General features: G+C 43.4%; 1 protein-coding gene across 3 annotated transcripts; it reads left to right on the top strand.

Annotated features, from left to right (window-relative positions):
* The first annotated feature begins 1,381 nt into the window (after positions 1 to 1,381).
* LOC112217387 (serine/threonine-protein phosphatase 4 regulatory subunit 3) lies at positions 1,382 to 23,304 on the top strand. 3 transcript variants are annotated; one of them, XM_024377617.2, is made up of 15 exons: positions 1,382 to 2,393; positions 3,172 to 3,227; positions 3,428 to 3,526; positions 3,820 to 4,440; positions 6,891 to 6,968; positions 10,238 to 10,354; positions 10,613 to 10,729; positions 15,439 to 15,570; positions 15,967 to 16,069; positions 16,428 to 16,586; positions 16,887 to 17,056; positions 17,268 to 17,410; positions 18,400 to 18,614; positions 18,885 to 19,081; positions 22,790 to 23,304. In XM_024377617.2, exons 1-15 carry the CDS (start codon positions 2,243 to 2,245, stop codon positions 22,898 to 22,900), a joined length of 2,469 nt encoding a protein of 822 aa, XP_024233385.1. In that variant the 5' UTR covers positions 1,382 to 2,242; the 3' UTR covers positions 22,901 to 23,304. The 3 variants fall into 3 exon arrangements, with proteins under 3 accessions (XP_024233385.1, XP_024233386.1, XP_024233387.1); XM_024377618.2 differs by having other exon boundaries at positions 17,271 to 17,410; XM_024377619.2 differs by having other exon boundaries at positions 1,382 to 2,384.
* The last annotated feature ends 556 nt before the right edge of the window (positions 23,305 to 23,860 follow it).

Raw genomic sequence — 23,860 nt, forward strand, 5'->3', positions numbered from 1 at the left:
TTGCAGCTCTTTCAGAACATCTGATGTCTGAATTTTGGTGGAGAAGCGAGGGGGCTTGGCCAAGTTGCTGCAGGAGGTGCTAAGATGTTGACCGGGGTGGGGTTAGCCAGGTGGAAAGCATGGCCAGCTGTAGAAAAATGCTAAATGAAATTATCGATTATAGTAGATTTATCGGTGGTGACAGTGTTTCCTATCCTCAGTGCAGTGGTCAGCTGGGGTGCTCTTATTCTCCATGGGCTTTAGTATCCCAAACGTTTTGGACTTTGGGCTACAGGATGCAAATTTCTGTTTAAAAAAGCTAGCCTTAGATTTCCTAACTGACTGAGTATATTGGTTCCTGACTTCCCTGAAAAGTTGCATTTCACAGGGTTTATTCGATGCTAATGCACAATGCCACAGGATGTTTTTGTGCTGTCAAGGGCAGTCAAGTCTGTGTTGAACCAAGAGCTATATCTGTTCTTAGTTCTACATTTGTTTTAATGGGGCATGCTTATTTAAGACTGAGGAAAGCACTTTTTAAAGAGCAACCAGGCATCCTCTACTGATGGGTTGCGGTCAATATCCTTCCAGGATACCCGGACCAGGTCAATTAGGAAGGCCTGCTCGCTGAAGTGTTTTAGGGAGTGTTTGACAGTGATGAGGGGTGGTCGTTTGACCGCGGAACCATTACGCACGCATGCAATGATCCTGGGTGTAGACAGCAGAGGAATATTTAGAGGGCAAGTTGGTCAGGATGATATCTAAAAGGGCTCTCATGGTTGTGGATTTAGGGTTGTACCTAGTAGGTTCCTTGATAATTTGTGTGAGATTGAGGGCATAAGTGCTGGGTGTTAAGCATGTCCCAGTTTAGGTCACCTAACAGTACGAACTCTGAAGATGGATGGGGGCAATCAACTCACATATTTTCATAACTGTATGGTTGGTTAAGGGCTTGTAAGTAAGGATTTCACTGAAGTGTCTACACCTGATGTGTTCGGTGCATGTGACAAACACAATTAGATTTGATTTGAAGTGCATTTAAGACTCACAAATGAATTAAGAGATGGAGGAACATATTTGAATTGGTAAACTACCAGAGGATGAAAAATGGCATTCTCCAGGGAAGCTTGAATCTGAAAATAGTTTCTTACAAATAATGTTTAATAATAATAATGTTTAATATTTTCCTATTGCAAGGTATATGTAGTAGTTATGAGTCCTTACCATTAGCTGGATATTTCTTCATATTCTGTCTTTTGCACCAAGTGCAGGGCCGCAAGTTAAAATAATAATTTGCTCTTTAACTGACTTGTCTAGTTAAATAAAACAATGCTCAGGCTCGTCTCATCTTTTGAAAACTGTACTGTTGCTTTAAAATGTGTCAGGCTGCCCTGTTGTTGCTGTGCTGGAAACCCCGTACTTTCTGAAGGGACCCAAGATGGCTGAATGCACACAGGGGGGGTAGTTGGCAATTATCTGTGCAATATGATGGACATTAATGTTAAATAACGTTAGTATGTGAAACGTAACATTGATGGAGTTATACGATTACAGCTGGTTGATCTGCCTAATTTTTGAGTGCAAGAATACCTCGTAAGGAGAGAGACTGGTCTCTGCGGCCCAGAGCCAGAACATGGCGGAACACTTGGGAAAGAAATAGCTAGCAGCTAACGGTATTATCAAGAGACACCTAGCTAGCTGATCCGAAACGTCGGGGGCTACATTGGACAACACTGGTTGTAAACGGGCAATAATATAACCGGTGCATAGTATTTATCGCTATTTAACAATTTACTGTTTTCATACGATGTTTAATGTAGCTAGGCAGTTGGTTGACTAGCTAACTTGCTAGCCAGCGATCTAGCCCACTACGGTAGTTACAGTAGCTGGCATACAACAATCATCTCACTGTAGCTGAAGTCTGAGGATATAGCCAGGTGATCTTACCTGAACGTTTACCTTTGAAACATACTCGTCATACTTATTAGTTAGTCTGTGCTGTTTTCTGGAGGAGAATGCCAACCTAACAAGCAAGTCGGTTATGTTAAACAGCGCGACTTGATCATGCGTCGTGCATTTCTAGTCTGCGAAAGACATGTTTTGCGGAAGCCAGCTAAGGTTAGTTATCTGTAGGAAGTTACAATTAGCAAACAGCCAAACCCAAGTAATCTAGCTACTGTTTTTGAAAGCGAAAGTGGATCTAGTTATCCAAGGTAAATACATCAGCGGGGGAAGCACGGGGGAACCACGACCACCTGCCAAGATGACGGATACCCGCCGCCGAGTCAAAGTTTATACTCTCAACGAGGACAGACAATGGGATGACCGCGGTACGGGACACGTCTCCTCCGGTTATGTGGAGAGGCTGAAAGGCATGTCTCTGCTGGTGCGAGCGGAGAGCGATGGTGAGTCAGGTATAAGTATGGTTACTACTCTAATACCCTCAACCATTGGTTTAACTCTTTGTTCTGATCATTTCATGAATCATTTTGTTGATAACACCTAACTTGTTAGCAGTAAACAAACTATATCGTTTGTGTGAACTATTATGGTAGTTTTTGTGTACTCTTATTTAGACTGTCAAAAAATGAGCCTTGACATCTAGTGAGTGGGTGGTCCATTAAGCCCTTGACATCATAAACAAGGCACTAACCCTAAATCCCCATATTGTGCACTGAAAGACGAAAAAACATAGCTCGACTGGATCATGGAATGTCCCCCATCTCTTTCCTCCAGTTGTATTGAGCCATCACGCTGTTGTAAACTTTCTCAGTCCAAGAAGTCTGTCATCGCCTTGCCTTGTTCGAAACAACTGAAGTCTAAAAAATAGTGATCTTCGGGGCGGAAAGTTGAGCTCTAGAAAAAGGCCAGAGTTCCCGAGTTGGGATTCCAAGTTGGATGACCATTCAAATCAAGTTTTCACAGAGGGAACTACATTTTTTCAGAGTTCCCAATTGTTTTGAACGCGCAGAACTCTGAGATTTCCGAGGTCCCAGTTGTTTTGAATGTGGCATTACATAACCACACTGTCCTCACAGCCTCCCAAAGAGGGTTTTGAGATACACAACTCCCAATTTAGCACCTCTACTGTCCTGTTTATAGCAGTAACCTGCCTCCCCTTTCGAAGTCTTTGTGCAAACTGCACGTTCGTTGTTAGTGTAATAACATACTGTGTTTTTTCTCATCCCTCAGGTTCCCTACTGCTCGAGTCGAAAATCAACCCAAACACAGCCTACCAGAAACAACAGGTCAGTCACCTGCTTGATGAAGACACTTGAATATGAGCAATATGTGGTCTATGACCTGGTCCATGTTCATTAGGCACCAAATGGAAGAAACTGGGAGGAAATTCCTGGAGCTGGTCACATAAGAAACATCTGTGTTTTCAGACACTGCATGCCCTAATGAACACGTTGCTAGCTCTTTTTTCCTTCTCTTGTCCTTTCAGGACACATTGATAGTGTGGTCGGAGGCAGAGAACTATGACCTGGCCCTCAGCTTCCAGGAGAAGGCCGGCTGCGATGAGATCTGGGAAAAAATCTGTCAGGTTGGTAACCTTATATTCCTGTGTGTATGTTCAGTGTATGTATAAGTTGAAGGTGAATCATGCTCAACTCTGTTTTGTGCCCAGAATCCCAAAATCCCCTAATAATGAAGGAAAATGGGTTAGCACTCACTTGACAAAGTGACAGCAGATACTTTGATTTCAAAAATCAAAGTATGGTTTAAAAGTAGGATCATGCTTGTTCTTGTTTAACAAATTTCTTCATTCATTGTGTTTTGACTTGTCTCTCTGTTCTGTCCCTCATGTTGTGTTGTTATAACTCCGATCTCCAACAGGTCCAGGGCAAGGACCCGTCAGTGGACATCACACAAGAGCTGGTGGACGAATCGGAGGAGGAGCGCTTTGATGACATGTCCTCCCCAGGCCTCGAACTCCCTCCCTGCGAGCTGGGCCACCTTGAGGAGCTCGCCGAGCTAGTGGCCTCATCCCTCCCCTCCCCCTTACGCCGCGAGAAACTAGCCCTGGCTGTGGAGAACGAGGGCTACATCCGCAAACTCCTGGAGCTCTTCCGCCAGTGCGAGGACTTGGAAAACGCAGACGGCCTCCACCACATATACGAGATCGTCAAGGGCATCTTCCTGCTAAACCGCACGGCCCTCTTCGAGGTCATGTTCTCTGAGGAGTGCATCATGGATGTGATTGGCTGCCTGGAGCATGACCCTGCGCTGGATGGGTTGCCGCGGCGCCACCGTGACTTCCTCACCAAGACGGCGCGCTTCAAGGAGGTCATCCCTATCGGTGACCCCGAGCTGCGGGCCAAGATCCACCAGACGTACCGCGTGCAGTACATCCAGGACATGGTGCTGCCCACGCCGTCGGTGTTCGAGGAGAACATGCTCTCTACATTGCACTCTTTCATCTTCTTCAACAAGGTGGAGATTGTGGGTATGCTGCAGGTGAGGTCGGGGCGTAGGGAGCATAGTAGAATACACATGCAAGTAAGGTTGGGAGGTATCCAGATTTTCATACAGTTCCGTTACCATACTGGGATATACGGGATTACCGTCAGTGTACACAAGGGGCGCTATTTCTTTCCAAAAGTGTTTGTGCATAGCCATCTCTATGGAAACGCAAGAGTGTTTGGTAAGTGAGTTAAGACACAGATGGCACAATGAGCCAGATGTTTCACCGGATGTATAAATCTGAAGCATCGGGTTGGCATTTCCACTCGCCACCAAATATGGTGATGAGAGGAAGCCAAGTGGCCGGAAGTGGGAGAAGATTTATTTTGTTTGACATTCTGCTCATTTTCTCAATACAGTTTTGTGTTCCCAAAACTAGAATTTGTTAGTTATTAACAGAGTGGACTAAGTTTTTTTTTGTAGACTTTTAAAGTTACATTTTTTTTGCATTGTTTAGGAGTACAGGGGCCAATTGAGTTATTGCACTTGCACACTTCAGAGTACGCGTTCACTAACGGAAATATACAAATGCATGCAAGAATGCACCAATAGGATCTTGGCTCTGCCCACCACCTTGCTTGTTCTTCCCACTGATTAATTTGCTCCCATTGGAAACAACAGACGTGGTCTGTCTTGGGTTACTTATTTTAAAAAAAACAGCCAGAGCTGTTGCAAGAGAATTGAATGTTAATTTCTCTACCATAAGCCACTCCAACGTCGTTTCAGAGAATTTGGCAGTATGTCCAACCGGCCTCACAGCCACAGACCATATGTATGGCGTTGTGTGAGTGAGCGGTTTGCTGATGTCAACGTTGTGAACAGAGTGCCCCATGGTGGCGGTGGGGTTATTGTATGGGCAGGCATAAGTTACGGACCATTGCATTTTATCAATGGCAATTTGAATGCACAGAGATACCGTGACGAGATCCTGAGGCCCATTGTTGTGCCATTCATCCGCCACCGTAACCTCATGTTTCAGCATGATAATGCACGGCCCCATGTCGCAAGGATCTGTACACAATTCCTGGAAGCTGAAAATGTCCCAGTTCTTCCATGGAATGCATAGTCAGACAGGTATTGAGCAGGTTTGGGATGCTCTGGATCAACATGTATTCCAGTTCCTGCCAATGTCAGCAACTTTGCACAGTAATTGAAGAGGAGTGGGACAACATTTCACAGGCCACATTTCACAGGCCACAACCAACAGCCTGATCAACTCCATGTGAAGGAGATCGTGCTGCATGAGGCAAATGGTGGTCACACCAAATTCTGACTTGTTTTGTTTTTTGAAGGTATCTGCAGTGGTGTAAAAATACTGACATAGGTCAAGTGGGTACTTTATCTACTGCTGGGTATCTGTCACCAACAGATGCATATCTGTATTCCCAGTCATGTGAAATCCATAGATTAGAGCCAAATGAATTCATCTAAATTGACGGATTTTCCATATGAACTGTAACTAAGTAAAAATGTTGAAATTGTTCATATTGTTTATATTTTTGTTCAGTATTATTTTCCACAATGTGTACTTGTCTCAGTTGTTTGTCAGCTAGGTAGCATTTCTTTTGTTGGCATATTAATGTTGACAGAAAATCAGTCAACACCTCAAAGCAAGAACAAGAAAACTAGCTGAAATGAGACACCTACGATTCCCCACATGGCAGCAGCTTGTCTTTTTGGCTATCATAAAAAATCATAACAAAGCACGACTTCCGACACCATGGATGTGCTCACATAATTTTTGTGACGTTGTCAGCCAATCCGTCTGTAGCTCATGCTCATCAGGCACCAAATGGAAGAAAACGGACTGAAGCAGGAAGGCCGCAGCTGGGCATGTCCAATTAAAAAAAAAAACACATTTTTCATTTTCTGTCACAAAACATTAAACAAACAAAAAAAATGTCTGTGTGCCCTAAACAACAAGACTCTGGTTAACACGATACAGCTACACACTCTATGTGAAGGTCTGACTGAAACGAAAAATGGTCAAACTGTCATAAAGACTTCTCAAAGGTCCTTTATCTAGAGGCTTCTGTTTTTTGAATGTCCTCTCATGGCTCTAACCTGGCCAGTCTGTCACCTGCAAGTCAGGGTTGTGTTCAGAAGGCACAAAAAACTACAATGTGTTCGTATTGGACAGGGACAGATAGTACATCCTGTTTTTCAAAATGTTTTCTCCTGTTTTGTGCCTACTGAAACAACCCCAGGGAGTCGGGCCTGGTGGGACAGCTAAACAGCAGACCAACTGCCAAAATGTCTGAAATTAAACACTATAGTGCAGTGATGCAAGCGACAGCTAGAAGTTGCCTTCATAGGCACAGCTCTAGGATCAGCTTACCCGTTTCCAACCATAACCATTTGGGAGTCAAAACAAAGAATTGGCAGTATATCAGTGTCCATTTTTCATGTTCTCTTCTTTTTTTCCTTTTCCCTCCCTCGCTCAGGACGACGAGAAGTTCCTGACAGACCTCTTTGCACAGCTCACAGATGAGGCTACCGACGATGACAAGAGACACGAACTGGTACGACAACTGACAGCAGCGCAGGCACAAATGTTTTTTTTACACTTGACAAATATCCCCACCTTCCTTACACACTGTAGTCTTTCTCCCCGGCTGATTTTTCTGGGCTAACAATGGTAAGAAATAATAGGAAACTTTGCACAATTTTGTAAGGCCTAGAAGTGTTTATTAGACCTATGGTTCTAGGGATGTAACGATTCCCTCGGTCCTCAGTTCCAATGTTTAAGATCCAATGCATCGGTCTGTGGGAGCCCAATCCCATCCAAATGTGAAGCATGCATCGGTCAGAAAACCCATTCAAACATTAAGAATGCGCACACCGCAGAGTGCGCGAGACAGCTGCTCACACCAACGAGAGGCCTATCCCTGTTCTAGGCTATTTGTACATCTGCGGGGCACCTTCAGAATTGCTGCTTGTAAAATGGCTTTTGCATTGTCAAATCATGGGTTTTATTATTTTGAGTGACAACCAACGTAATTTGCCGAGTCATTGTTATCTTTGCCAAATGAGCTGTAGAAAATAGTTTTTTTTACCAGGGTTGTGTAGCCTACCGGAGTCGTTACAACTCACATCCAACTGCTGATTGGGGTTTTCAATAATTAAGATTGTATTTAGATTGTTCAGGTTCGCCATAAGATGTTGATTTGTTTTAAACAGTGTATTTGGTCCTTTTTACCCGAACAGGGTAATTTCATAAAGGACATCAATGATTTTTGTTAGCTGTGCATGGTCACATTCATTGGTCAGAGTGGGATAAAAGACAGGGGAAAATCCAAAGTTGTATTTTATTAATTAGTTACATTTCTGAAGATAAATATGGACATAGTACTAGCTCTCAAAATGTTTCATCTGTAGGAATGTCAAGCTAATCAAGTGGGTGATGATGATTTAAGAAAAAAACTATGGGGGACCAAAGCCTAAATTGCCCCCACCCCAGTGGTGGTAGATGCTCAGCCTGCCCTATGGCTCAGCTCAGGTGCCTACACACACAGACACTGAGGGCCACGCAGCTTAAGCTGAAAGTACACTACAGACTTTTGTCCCCGATTTAGCTGTCCCAGGCAAGTTTTTGAGATCGGAGACAAATTACCCATGTTGTTGCCAACTTGAGACTCTCGGTCGTCACTGACACTTATTTAATGTGATCGGGTCAGAGACGCAATCTGAGGGCTACCAATCCTTTCTTTGAGCAGTCCCAGACGTCCCGATGTTTTCAAACCTGTTTGTTTTCAAACCTGTTTGTTTTCAAACCTGTTTGTTTTCAAACCTGTTTGTTTTCAAACCTGTTTGTTTTCAAACCTTGCTTCTACACCTGCATTGCTTGCTGTTTGGGGTTTTAGGCTGGGTTTCTGTACAGCACTTTGAGATATCAGCTGATGTAAGAAGGGCTATATAAATAAACACAGCCATCACTCATCATCTGTCTAGGTTTCTTCCTAGGTTCTGGCCTTTCTAGGGAGTTTTTCCTAGCCACCGTGCTTCTACACCTGCATTGCTTGCTGTTTGGGGTTTTAGGCTGGGTTTCTGTACAGCACTTTGTGATATCAGCTGATGGAAGAAGGGCTTTATGAATAAATTTGATTTGATTTTATCGGCACAATCTGCAATACTCTTGGGTTGCGCATCTCGCACTTCAAATTTTTGGCAGTGGTGATCAGCAATAGCCACTTAGAGCTCACCAGAGAAGAAGCCAGTGGGGAGATGTTTCGCTTCACCCAGAATGTGTTTACTCAAGCACGACACCAAGTATGCCTTGTCAGTAATGTGAAGTACTTAAGTAAAAAATACTTTAAAGTACTAAAGTAGATTTTTGGGGTATCTGTACATTACTATTTATATTTTGGACTACTTTTACTTCACTTACATTCTTTAAAAACTTACATTCTTTTACTCCAAACATTTTCCTTGACACCCAAAAGTACTTGTTACATTTTGAATGCTTAGCAGGACAGGAAAATGGTCAAATTCACACTTATCAACTGAACATCCCCGGTCATCACTACTGCCTCTGATCTGGTGGACTCACTAAACACACATGCATTGTTTGTAAGTTATGTCTGAATACTGGAGAGTGCCCCTGGCTATTTTTAAAAACAAGACACTTGTGTCTTCTAGTTTTCTTAATATAAGGAATTTTAATTATTTATACTTAATACTTAAGTATATTTTCGCAATTACACTTACTTTTGATACTTAAGTATATTTTAAACCAAATACTTTTAATCAAGTAGAATTTTATGCGACTTTTTTGCGACTTCTATGCGACTTTTATTTGAGTCATTTTCTATGAAGGTATCTATACTTTTACCCAAGTATGACAATTGCAGTGTTATTCAATTCAAAATGTTGGCTACAAACTTTTGAGGCTGCTTTGAGCCACCACTCGTTAACGTAGCTACAAATCTAATCACATGTCATTGTGTTCGTGAGACAGTGTGGTGGTATGGAGAATCCTCACGACTAAGTGAAGAATCTTGTCGTGTGTGTGTGAGACACCCCTGTCTGCATCTAGATGCGTATCGAATCGTTCATGAGAGTTGCACATCCTTATGCTTCCTGGTCCTGGGAATCCAAAGGGGATGCAGCAGGTGTTTTTGTTTTTTCCCCTTCCACGCACACACTTCGTTCAAATGATCAACTCATCATTAATCCTTTAGTGAAGGGGTGTCAAACGCATTCCATGGAATGTTTGCAGGTTTTCCCTTGTACTTGATCAGTCATTTAAGGAGATTGATTTGTTAGGAACTTCCCGTCACCTGGCTGTCTAGGTCTTAATTGGGCACGAATTGAAAGGAAATAACAAAAACCAGCAGACACTCGGACGTCCATGGAATGTGTTTGACACCCCTGCTTAAGTTCAATCAGCTGTGTTCGTGCTAGGGCGAAAACAAAAAACTGGGCTTGGAGACACTGCATTAGACAATTAAAAGAAACGCACATAGCAAATGAGACATGCAAATGAAATAATTGAGGATGATGCCAAAAAGTCTTACTTAGGATAGTCCTATTTTACTTAACCTTTTTATTTAACTAGGCAAGTCGGTTAAGGAATTCTTATTTACAATGGCCAAACCCGGACGACACTGGGCCAATTGTGCACCGCCCTTTGGGACTCCCAATCATGGCCGGTTGTGATACAGCCTGGATTGGAACCAGGGTGTCTGTAGTGACGCCTCTAGAACTGAGATGCAGTGCCATAGACCGCTGCACCACTTGGGAGCCCAGTTAGTTAGCCAATGACTAACACAAAGCATTGTTTTCCCCGCAGGTAAACTTTCTAAAGGAGTTCTGCGCCTTCTCACAAACGTTACAACCTCAAAACAGAGACACCTTCTTCAAGACACTGTCAAACATGGGAATTCTCCCTGCACTAGAGGTTATACTGGTGAGTGCCCACACACACACACAAGCCCTAGCCCACAAGTACAAGCCCTAGCCCCAACCTGTGTAAATTCCACCTAGCCTATTTGAGGGCCTTATTGCTTATACCAATTACCTACACAGTTTATTTAAGGTCTACATGGATGGAATATTGTACTCAAACTCACTGCTTTGTATTCCTTAGCTGTCTTTTCCAATGTTATTCTCCTCTGTTCTGATTGTTCATATTGGATTCCGTTGTGAATATTGTGTGTGCCGTCAGGGGATGGATGATGTGCAGGTGCGCGGCGCAGCCACCGATATCTTCTCCTATCTGGTGGAGTACAACCCCTCTATGGTACGAGAGTTTATCATGCAGGAGTCCCAGCAGAACGACGATGTGAGTACAGCTCTTTTACCTGCACACCTCCCTCATGCAGTAGGACAACAGAGATAGGAATCTATGGACATGGGACATATATTAAATGCAACAAAACAAACTGACTTCTGTAGGCTACAGACAGACACATTTTGGCATTTGAGATGTCTTTTTCACCAGCAACGTTGGTTGGTGATCCTGGCTCCACAGTGTGAGCATTTCACAGTCAAGTATGATCACATGTTGTAAAATGAATGCTACAGGAGCTGTTTTCAAAGTATTTTGATGGTGAGTGCAGTTTTTTGTTTCATAGCTGGTAAATTCATCTCCGTCAAAGAACTACGAATCCTATATAGCCTGTCCCATCTCACACTGCAATCTCACAGGCACAAACGAGTCTTTTACCATGGTAACCTCGCGCACTTAAAGGGCGAGGTGAACATTTTTGTCTCGTCTTTGATATTTTGGTTCAAAGGAACAAAAAATGTAACTAAATACTATACCACATTTACTTATTACTTGAAATGCATGTTATTGTTTTCGATACATTACAGAGAATGCTCATCAGTTTTGTTGGTTTAATTACTGTGAGATATTTTAACATTTTAGCTGGTAAAAAAAATCTGAGTGTCTGGTAGATTTTTATATCTACCTGCCACAGTGGCTAATGAAACAAAAAGTACATTTTTGGCCCTGAATGTAAATGCTGCTTGTGTGTGCTAAAGCACATCAGACATTTACAGTATTCATCTAGGCCTACATTAAAATGAATGTAAACATGCAATCAGTATTTATTATAAAGTTAAGTGAATTTAAGTTAATATTTCAGTGTTCTGATCAGCGATCTACCTCCATTCCCGACGTGTTCATACCTCCGAGGTCCTACCGTATGGTAATTTAAGCAGTTTCTAACGAACATCTTGCTTCTGCCCTTTGAGGCGTTGCAGTCTGACTGTATGTCGCCAAGCCTGTGTCATGAGGAGCCGAGAGTGACAGGGCTTAATGTAGGTGCCACAATACTTTATTTTTCCATAGGAAAACACAAAGCAGACTAAAAAAATATAGATATATAACTGCTTGAAGTCAAATGTAATGTACCTATAGCTTGGAAAATAAACAAATGTGATTCTGGGTGACAACCTAAGGCTTCTTATTTCCAACATTAGGATTGTTTTCCTCTGAAATATTGTCTGCTTCATGTTTTGTTTCCTTGCCAAGAAACCTTTTTGAGTATCGCAAAACTGGTACCAGGTCCTAGAACAGTGGGGCTCTAAGTGATTGACAGAACAATCGCATGACCATCTGAGAAAATAACTTATTTTTTAATATTTTATAAACACGAAAGGACCTGGGCTCAGTCCTTAACTTAACCCCAACCTTGGATAGTTAGTGGTCTTGTTTTGTGGCTTCGTCCGGGATATCCTTGTCTCATCGCGCACCAGCGACTCCCGTGGCGGGCCGGGTGCAGTGCGCGCTAACCAAGGTTGCCAGGTGCACGGTGTTTCTTCCGATACATTGGTGCGGCTGGCTTCCGGGTTGGATGCGCGCTGTGTTAAGAAGCAGTGCGGCTTGGTTGGGTTGTGTATCAGAGGATGCATGACTTTCGTCTCTCCCGAGCCCGTACGGGAGTTGTAGCGATGAGACAAGATAGTAGCTACTAACAATTGGATACCACGAAAATTGGGGAGAAAAAGGGGTAAAAAAAAAAAAAAGACATGAATCCTGAAAATTTCAAGCATACTCGCAAAAACCATCAAGCACTATGATGGAACTGGCTATGATGAAACCATCAAGCACTATGATGGAACTGGCTATGATGAAACCATCAAGCACTATGATGGAACTGGCTATGATGAAACCATCAAGCACTATGATGGAACTGGCTATGATGAAACCATCAAGCACTATGATGGAACTGGCTATGATGAAACCATCAAGCACTATGATGGAACTGGCTATGATGAAACCATCAAGCACTATGATGGAACTGGCTATGATGAAACCATCAAGCATTATGATGGAACTGGCAATGATGAAACCATCAAGCACTATGATGGAACTGGCAATGATGAAACCATCAAGCACTATGATGGAACTGGCTATGATGAAACCATCAAGCACTATGATGGAACTGGCTATGATGAAACCATCAAGCACTATGATGGAACTGGCTATGATGAAACCATCAAGCACTATGATGGAACTGGCTATGATGAAACCATCAAGCACTATGATGGAACTGGCTATGATGAAACCATCAAGCACTATGATGGAACTGGCATGATGAAACCATCAAGCACTATGATGGAACTGGCTATGATGAAACCATCAAGCACTATGATGGAACTGGCAATGATGAAACCATCAAGCACTATGATGGAACTGGCAATGATGAAACCATCAAGCACTATGATGGAACTGGCAATGATGAAACCATCAAGCACTATGATGGAACTGGCATGATGAAACCATCAAGCACTATGATGGAACTGGCTATGATGAAACCATCAAGCACTATGATGGAACTGGCTATGATGAAACCATCAAGCACTATGATGGAACTGGCTATGATGAAACCATCAAGCACTATGATGGAACTGGCTATGATGAAACCATCAAGCACTATGATGGAACTGGCTATGATGAAACCATCAAGCATTATGATGGAACTGGCAATGATGAAACCATCAAGCACTATGATGGAACTGGCAATGATGAAACCATCAAGCACTATGATGGAACTGGCTATGATGAAACCATCAAGCACTATGATGGAACTGGCTATGATGAAACCATCAAGCACTATGATGGAACTGGCTATGATGAAACCATCAAGCACTATGATGGAACTGGCTATGATGAAACCATCAAGCACTATGATGGAACTGGCTATGATGAAACCATCAAGCACTATGATGGAACTGGCAATGATGAAACCATCAAGCACTATGATGGAACTGGCTATGATGAAACCATCAAGCACTATGATGGAACTGGCAATGATGAAACCATCAAGCACTATGATGGAACTGGCAATGATGAAACCATCAAGCACTATGATGGAACTGGCAATGATGAAACCATCAAGCACTATGATGGAACTGGCTATGATGAAACCATCAAGCACTATGATGGAACTGGCTATGATGAAACCATCAAGCACTATGATGGAACTGGCTATGATGAAACCATCAAGCACTATGATGGAACTGGCTATGATGAAACCATCAAGCATTATGATGGAACTGATGAAAGCCACCATTGTGTATGATGCAGGCAGCTCATCATGCCACAACGAAACCAGATGTCATTGTTTTCGTTTTTGAAATATTTTGCTTTTTGCTAACAAAAAGAATACATAGACAAACACAAACGACTTAATGTTTACATACGTTAATCTAATTGTTGTGTTTGTCTAGACAATTATTATTTTTTACAAAATATTTAAATGATAAAACATTTGATTATTTCTTTCTCTTAAAGTTGGATCAATTGACTTCCAGTATTTATGTAATGACTTATTCAATACAAGTGACAAAAATAATATTGTCCAACCCATTGGGTATCTCACCACACCCCCATATGCCTTGCCTTGGAAGTATGCAGACAGATGGATGAAAAGCACACTTTCATTGTAAAACTTCTGACAGCCAGCTTTCTAACTCTGCCCTTCACTTTTGGACTGGCTCAAATAGGATTCCCTCAACAGTGCTCTGATGTCCAAAAGCTTTCAGGTCAACATTTTGTGAAACAGTTTAAAACTTAAGTTGCATATATTTGAAAAAGTCTACATTGGTCAGTCCAAAATGGCTTTTTAATTCTGTCATGGAAATAATTGTATTGCCTATTACTGGTTCGTTTACGGTTTCTATGCCTTTAGTTTTCCATGTGGGCCAATTTGTCTGTGAATTCTGAAAAGCTATCCAAATATATTTCCAAAGGGGGTGTTTTTAGGGAGTGATATTGGTTCTTGTAGAATCCATTTAATTTTCTAAACTGTAAAGTTGTTCATGATCTTAGCTCCATCCTTTGAAACCAGACACGTGAAAAGATTCTGGGGATGAGCATGCGTATCTTCAATATGTACCCATTGTTCCTCTTTAGTGCATTTAACAATATAACACAAGTAATGAAAAAAAAGCCTTGCTTGGTGAAAAGATACAATTCCAAGGTTTAAACCACCTTTAAATTTAGGGACATGTAAAACATTCCTATTTATTCTGAGTTTTATGGACTCTTATGGCAGAGTATATTTTTAAAAGAATGTTTTCGGTAGGTAATTGGTACTACTGAAAATAAGTATTCACTTTGGGAGCCATGCCATTCTAGGGGTTTGTTCTGCATGTATGTTTTATGGGGATTATTCCATTTAATTATATCGGATTTCATGTTGGATGTCATTGTTTTTTATGAGACTGATGGCAATTTTGTATTTTTACCTTTTGACGTCTCACACAGATGTTAGGCCTCATGAACAGTCTTCACCTAGAGTCTAGCTAAGAGGTTTTGAAGTACCATATTCATTCAGTTTGAAATTCTGGACATAAGCTAGCATGCTCTTCAAACCAGCCGGCCAGGTAAACTACCAAGCAACAGTGTTGTCCACAATATTTCATGGCATCCGGCGCGTCTTCCTACGAGTCGCCTATGTGTTTTGAATGCTAGTGGCGAATTTGCTTCTAGACTCTGATTACATTTCCCCCACCAATGGTCCCTTGGTAATCTCCCAGGACATCCTGCTGATCAACCTGATCATCGAGCACATGATCTGTGACTCGGACCCGGAGCTGGGCGGCGCCGTACAGCTGATGGGTCTGCTACGCACCCTGGTGGATCCTGAAAACATGATGGCTACCGCCAATGTGAGTAGAGCTGCTCGCTTCTGACCTTTTTCCTTACCCCTTTCACCCTGATAACATGCTGGTCATGGCCAATGTAAGTCTTACAATGCCCCCCGAGAGAGTGGCTGGAATTCGAATCGACCCTTAGCTCCTAGTCCTTGGGCAGGATCTAAATCCCACCAGGCATACTTCCTAGAGGCTCCGCTACCGTTTTGTGACTTCACTTGGCACCACACCTAAGGGCTTCGCACAGATGTCGCTGCATTCCATAATTTGAAACTAAGGAGATCACTTGGTAGGGTGTAAACCAAACCCAACTTACTCTCTAGGCTCTTCCTTCAGGTCATGTGTGTTTTGGTGAAACCCTTTTCACTAGGAGTGTTTGCATCTCATGGTTTGACTCTCCTCCTCCTGCAGAAAACGGAGAAGACAGAGTTCCTGAGCTTCTTCTACAAGCACTGCATGCATGTCCTCTCTGCTCCTCTACTGGCCAACACCACGGATGACAAGCCCAGTAGAGGTGTGTCCCCTGTGTGTGTGCAGAGAAACAATGTTTTACCTGCATCCAAATGAACCAGAAATACACTATGAGATGTGCGTGTGAGTGCCCTGTTATTGTCCGGATGACTGGCACACTCACTTAAAGTTGTATATACAGTATCTGATGCGACCAGGTACAATTTAGCATTCTGTCACACGTACGCGCATGCATGCACACCCGAGATGAGCCACCATATGTCAGTGCTCTGAGTGAATGAATGACCTCTTACACAAGTATACACACACACACACCATATGAGCCACTGTATGTCTGTGTGAGTGCTTCATGTTTGTTATGAACACCCACACCGTTAACCACCTCCCTGTATCCCCTCCAGATGACTTCCAGACGTCTCAGCTGCTGGCGCTGATCCTGGAGCTGCTGACGTTCTGCGTGGAGCACCACACCTACCACATCAAGAACTACATCATCAACAAGGACATCCTCCGTAGGGTCCTGGTGCTCACTGCCTCACAGCACGCCTTCCTGGCCCTCTGTGAGTCCTCTATACACACACACACACACACCATAACGTTCAGCTCGCCAATAACCCGTCGCTATATCCTCACCAAGCCTGTGTTGTGTCTTTCTGCATCACCACCACACTCTAGACCTTTACAACACCTGTCCTTTTCTCTTTCTATTCCAATATCTCACACACACTTGCTGAGTCTCTCTCTGTGCTGACACTCAGGAGAGAACTGTAACGTCTGCACACTGTACGAGTTGGTTGGAACATTGTTTCTGTATCAACTTGATCACATTGAAAAGGTGACTGTGTGTCAAACTCCTCCAGGCGCGCTGCGCTTCATGAGGCGGATCATCGGGCTGAAGGACGAGTTCTACAACCGCTACATCATGAAGAACTTCCTGTTTGAGCCGGTGGTCAAGGCCTTCCTCAACAACGGCGCCCGCTACAATCTCATGAATTCAGCCATCATCGAGATGTTTGAATATGTCCGCGTGGTGAGCATTTCTTCGCTTCCAATGTCTCCTGTGTTTGTGTTTTAACTTTTATTGTAAAAAAAAATTATAGCACGAAAGAAAGTATAAATGGTAACTTACTTTTGACAATATCACCTCTGCTTAGACAGAACAAAACCTAAGCTGAGCAAGAATGGTATGGTCTTTCTCTCTCTCTTCTCTTTCCTCCTCTATACGCTACCGTTCCCCCCAGGAGGATGTGAAGTCCCTGACGGCCCACATAGTGGAGAACTACTGGAAGTCCCTGGAGGATGTGGACTACGTGCAGACCTTTAAAGGACTGAAGCTGCGCTACGAACAGCAGAGGGAGAGGCAGGACAACCCCAAACTGGACAGGTTCATATATTGTTTTTGTGTTTATTTATTGTCATGTGTCCATTGTTTTTACTATGTGCTGCAAAATGAATTGCACCTCTGGGATAAGAAAGACCACTCTAAGACTGAGGGGGAAGGGTGATGGGATCAAATCACATTTATTTATGTAGCCCTTCATACATCAGCTGATATCTCAAAGTGCTGTACAGAATCCCAGCCTAAAACAGCAAGCAATGCAGGTGTAGAAGCACGGTGGCTAGGAAAAACTCCCTAGGAAGGCCTAAACCTAGAGAGGAACCAGGCTATGTGGGGTGGCCAGTCCTGTTCTGGCTGTGCCGGGTGGAGATTATAACAGAACATGGCCAAGATGTTCAAATGTTCATAAATGACCAGCATGGTCGAATAATAATAATCACAGGCAGAACAGTTGAAACTGGAGCAGCAGCACGGCCAGGTGGACTGGGGACAGCAAGGAGTCATCATGTCAGGTAGTCCTGGGGCATGGTCCTAGGGCTCAGGTCCTCCGAGAGAGAGAAAGAAAGAAAGAGAGAATTAGAGAGAGCATACTTAAATTCACACAGGACACCGGATAGGACAGGAGAAGTACTCCAGATATAACAGACTGACCCTAGCCCCCCGACACATAAACTACTGCAGCATAAATACTGGAGGCTGAGACAGGAGGGGTCAGGAGATGGCTGGATGGATAGATGAAATACATATTCTGCTAGTTATGTTTGGGCTTGGTAGTGGGCGTTCTAGCTGTAGTTTTGAAATGGCTGCCATTAGCTACAGAATGAGTGGGTTGTTGTCTTTGGCTTTAAACGATTCCAATTGGCTAGTGATACGGTCTTTTGGCTCGGCTCAAGCTGATTGGCTTTATGAATGATTGTCCATTTTGTTACCTTTGGAATCCACAGGTTTCTATCAATTTGCTATCCCTCATTTGTCTGTAACTCAACTCTGCAGTCATGCTCAAGTTGAACTGTTTGCCACCTCTCCTTACACAGCATGCGGTCGATCCTGAGGAACCACCGGTTCCGGCGTGATGCGCGAACGCTGGACGATGATGAGGAGATGTGGTTCAACGCGGACGAGGAAGAGCTTGAGGACTGCGAGGCGGTGGTGCCCCCCTCGGACAACAAGATCACCAAAGCGTGCGGTGGCGCCGGCGAGAATGAGGACCTCATGGACCCCATCAGCAAGTTCATGGAAAGGAAGAAACGTAGGTCGCAGGGAAAGAATGCATGAATTACTGACAGAACTGGGTCAAATGCATATATGAAGTGCTGTTTTTTAAGGGGAGTTTAGATGCACTTGTTTTGGTTTGGAATTTGTACTTTTTTTTCGGTGCTCTGAGGGAAATGAAATGAAGTGCATTTGAAGGTTGCTGATATACTCTGTACTGAGAAGAAAATAAGTTGTCTTGCGTCTTTAGAAAAAAGTTAAACTGACAGTCCACAACTGTCTGGATTTTTGTCTTTCTGTGGAACAGTGAAAGACTTCGATGACAAGGAAGTCCTGGGCAAGTCCAGTAGTCTGTCAGGCCGCCAGAGCCCCAGCTTCAAACTCTCCTTCTCCGGCTCCACCACCAAGACCAGCCTGTCCAGCCCGCCCGCATCGCTGCGCCCCGGCTCACCTGGGTCAGGGGCCAAGGGCTCGCCCCCGACAGCAGCCACAGTCACCACAAAGGTGGGTAGAATCACCAGACTAGTCTCCACGGGGACCTGGGTTGTGTTCATTAGGGCACAACAGAAAACATTTCAAATGTAAAATAGTTATTGGACAGTTCAAGTTTGTCTGTTTCCTTCATTCTGTGCCTAAGAATGGAATGATTGTTTGGGGGTCGGAGTTTAGTTCTTACAAAAACACAGGGATCGTTTACCCAAAGTATAAAATTGACACATTTTGTTTCCTTACCTTGAAATCAGTCCGGAGAAGGACAGACTGCAATCCACACTTCGGGTTTGTTTGCCGAACCACTGCTAACAACCATTCACTTTTAACATCTGCAAATGAAAAACCATTAGAAGTCAATTTACCCCAATCGCACGCTCCCTCTGAACTTGAGACATCTGTGACATTGTGTTATGTAACAATTCTACTGCCAATGTTTGTCTATGGAGATTGCATGGCTGTGTGCTCGATTTTATACATCTGCCAGCAACAGTTGTGGCTGAAATAGCCAAATCCGCTAATTTGAAGGGATGTCCACATGTATGTGGACAGTGCATTCGGAAAGTATTCAGACCCCTTGACTTTTAAACATTTTGTTACGTTACAGCCTTATTCTAAAATGGATTAAAACAAACGTATCATCAATTTACCTACTACCCCATAATGACAAAGCAAAAACAGTTTTGCTTAAAAAAAAATGTATTTACATAATTATTCAGACCCTTAAAATTCAGACTTAAAATTGAGCTTAGGTGAATCCTGTTTCCATTGATCATCCTTGAGATGATCAATTGATTGGACATGATTTGGAAAGGCACACACCTGTCTATATAAGGTCCCCCTGTTGACAGTCCATGTCAAAGCACTGCAGCACTCCACCAATCAGGCCTTTATGGTAGAGTGGCCAGACGGAAGCCAGTCAGTAAAAGGCACATGACAGCCCGCTTGGAGTTTGCCAAAAGGCAACTAAAGACTCTCAGACAATGAGAAATTAGATTCTCTGGTCTGATGAAACCAAGATTGAACTCTTTGGTCTGAATGCCAAGCGTCACGACTGGAGGAAACCTGGCACCATCTCTACGGTGAAGCATGATGGTGGCAGGATCATGCTGTGGGGATGTTTTTCAGCGGCAGGGACTGGGAGAGTAGTTAGGATCGAGGGATAGATGAACGGAGAAAAATAGAGTGAAGAATAGAGATCCTTGATGGAAACCTGCTCCAGAGCACTCAGGACCTCCGACTGGGGCGAAGGTTCACCTTCCAACAGGACAACAACCCTAAGCACACAGCCAAGACAACTCAGGACCGGCTTCGGGACAAGTCTCTGAACGCTCTTGAATGGCCCGGGCTTGAACCTGATCGAACATCTCTGGAGAGACCTGAAAATAGCTGTGCAGCGACGCTCCCCATCCAACCCGACAGAGCTTGAGAGGATCTGCAGAGAAGAATGGAAGAAACTCCCCAAATACAGGTGTGCCAATATTGTAGCGTCATACCCAAGAAGACCTGGTTGTCTGCTTTCCAACAGACACTGGAAGACAAATTCACCTTTCAGCAGGACAATAACCTAAAACACAAGGCCAAATATACACAAGTTGCTTACCAAGATGACATCAAATGTTCCTAGTGGCCTAGTTACAGTTTTGACTTAGCATAGATTTTCAAGCCGATTTAAGACTTCAACATTTTCAATTCAGGCAGTAACACAAAAAAATGTGGAATAAGTAAATGGGTATGAATACTTTCTTGCCCTGTGTGTATATACTGTGTGTGTGTGTTTTATATTTTAACTCAGCAAAAATAGAAACGTCCCTTTTTCAGGACCCTGTCAATCAAAGATAATTTGTAAAAAATTTCAAATAACTTTAAAGATCTTCATTGTAAAGGGTTTAAACACTGTTTCCCATGCTTGTTCAATGAACCATAAACAATTAATAAACATGCACCTGTGGAATGGTTGTTAAGACACTAACAGCTTACAGACGGTAGGCAATTAAGGTCACATTTATTAAAACTTAGGACACTAAAGAGGCCTTTCTACTGACTGAAAAACACCAAAAGAAGATGCCCAGGGTCCCTGCTCATCTGCGTGAATGTGCCTTAGGCATGCTGCAAGGAGGCATGAGGACTGCAGATGTGGCCAGGGCAATAAATTGTAATGTCTGTACTGAGACGCCTAAGACAGTGCTACAGGATGGACAGCTGATCGCCCTCGCAGTGGCAGACCACATGTAACAACACCTGCAAAGGATCGGTACATCCGAACATCACACCTGCGGGACAGGTACAGGATGGCAACAACTGCCCGAGTTACACCTGGAACACACAATCCCTCCATCAGTGCTCAGACTGTCCTCAATAGGCTGAGAGAGGCTGGACTGAGGGCTTGTAGACTTGTTGTAAGGCAGGTCCTCACCAGACATCACCGGCAACAATGTTGCCTATGGGCACAAACCCACCATCGCTGGACCAGACAGGACTGGCAAAAGGTGGTCTTCACTGACGAGTCACGGTTTTGTCTCACCAGGGGTGATGGTTGGATTTGCGTTTATCGTCGAAGGAATGAGCGTTACACCGAGGCCTGTACTCTGGAGCGGGATCGATTTGGAGGTGGAGGGTCCGTCATGGTCTGGGGCGGTGTGTCACAGCATCGTTGGACTAAGCTTGTTGTCATTTCAGGCAATCTCAACGCTGTGCGTTACAGGGAAGAAATCTCCTCCCTCAGCACGACAATGCCATACTGCTCGTTCTGTGCGTCATTTTCTGCAATGGAATGTCAGTGTTCTGCCATGGCCAGCGAAGAGCCCTGATCTCAATCCCATTGAGCACGTCTGGGACCTGTTGGATCGGAGGGCGAGGGCTAAGGCCATTCCCCCCCAGAAATGTCCGTGAACTTGCAGGTGTCTCGGTGGAAGAGTGGGGTAACATCTCACAGCAAGAACTGGCAAATCTGGTACAGTCCATGAGGAGGAGATGCACTGCAGTACTTAATGCAGCTGGTGGCCACACCAGATACTGACTGTTACCTTTGATTTAGACCCCCCCTTTGTTCAGGGACACATTATTCCATTTCTGTTAGTCACATGTCTGTGGAACGTATTCAGTTTGTCTGTTGTTGAATCATGTTATGTTCATACAAATATTTACACATGTTAAGTTTGCTGAAAATAAATGCAGTTGACAGTGAGAGGACGTTTCTTTTTTTGCTGACTTATATGTATGTAGGTGGGTGTGTGTGTGTTTACACATACACTACCGTACAAAGTTTTGGGTCACTTAGAAATGCCTTTGTTCTTTGAAAGAAAAGCAAAAAAAAAAGTCCATTAAAAACAACATTGATCATAAATACAGTGTAGACATTGTTAATGTTATAAATTACTATTCTGATCAATTTGACATTATTTTAATGGACAAAAAAATAGCTTTACTTTAGCGTACAAGGACATTTCTAAGTGAACCCAAACTTCTGAACGTGTGTGTGTATAGGTTTTCACTCTCAAGGATTTCAATAGCTGAAAAGTCCTTGAAGTCCTCTTAAGGGGCTGATTCTGATGGGAATCAGACATCAGTTTGGGGGCTCCAAGATAGTAGCTTTCAGGCCTTAAGTTTTAGACCTCTGTTATGGTAAAGAGTTAAGTAGTTATTTTCTGTAAGAAATATTAATCAAGATCAGATCTGAATACATGAATGACCCCGCCCCCAATTTCTCTTGCTCTTTCTCAGGTGGGGCTGGTGGACTACCCCGATGACGACGAAGAAGACGAAGAGGAGGTGGGTGGCGAGAGTAAAGAAGAGACTCCGCCCTTGTCCAAGAAGTCCAAGCTTAGCTCCTAATAAAAATACATTGTTAATGACTGCTTTCCACTGATCCCACGATAGACCCAACACAGGATGGAATAAACTCTGCTCAAACTGTTAAAACGAATACACAAACCCCCCCTTGGTTTTCAATGGGTGCTTCTGTTAAGGAGCGGACTATGGATGGAAACGCGTCTCCTCCAACTAATCCCAATATACAAGTGCCAATCGGGAGGCCGCAGAGCTAGGAACGAATGAACGGAAAAGAGAAAGGCGGAGATGGAAGACTATTACCGATAACGGCGTCAGATAAAAGGGGCAGACTGACGTAATCCAACAAAGCTAAAATACAGCGGGAAATGACCACATAAACACACACATTCATCCACACACAGACTTAAACCCCAAAGAGCTTGCGTGCTCGGACCATGACCCCCAAACCCCCCACTCAGGGAAGGACATCACAGCGACCCCCCCCCCAATGGGGCCGACCAATCAAGATGCAGAACCACTCACCCCTTACGCTGACTTCTCCACCCACTTCTGTTAATTTCTCTCTTCTCCCTCCACTACTTCCCCCCTTCTCATTTTTTGTTTTGTTTTTAAGTTGTTTTTTAAAAAAGATGTTAGTTTCTAGGACCAGACGGGAGACTGCAGACCAATGGCGAAATCGCTGTCGTTGTTTTTCATTTTGATGATGTCATCAGTGCTGTCGTCGTTGATCAGCGGAAGTTCTTCCTCTCAATAGAGAAAAGCCAGCTGTTAATTTTTTTTCTCCTTTTTAATCACTCTCTCTTCTGTTTTTGTAAATGACAACAAAGAGACCTGCCTTTTACATGTTCAGGAACTTCTGTCTCACTTGAACAGGTTTTTAAAGACCGCAGTAGGTTGAGCTAGTTTGACCCTTTTTTTGCCCTTTGAAACTGCAGATTTTTTGGACAAAATCATTTGTAATCCTGTCTTGATTAAAGATTGAGTGGAATTAGATGTGATCAA

This window comes from Oncorhynchus tshawytscha, linkage group LG18 (assembly GCF_018296145.1).
Source record: "Oncorhynchus tshawytscha isolate Ot180627B linkage group LG18, Otsh_v2.0, whole genome shotgun sequence".
Classification (NCBI taxonomy): domain Eukaryota; kingdom Metazoa; phylum Chordata; class Actinopteri; order Salmoniformes; family Salmonidae; genus Oncorhynchus; species Oncorhynchus tshawytscha.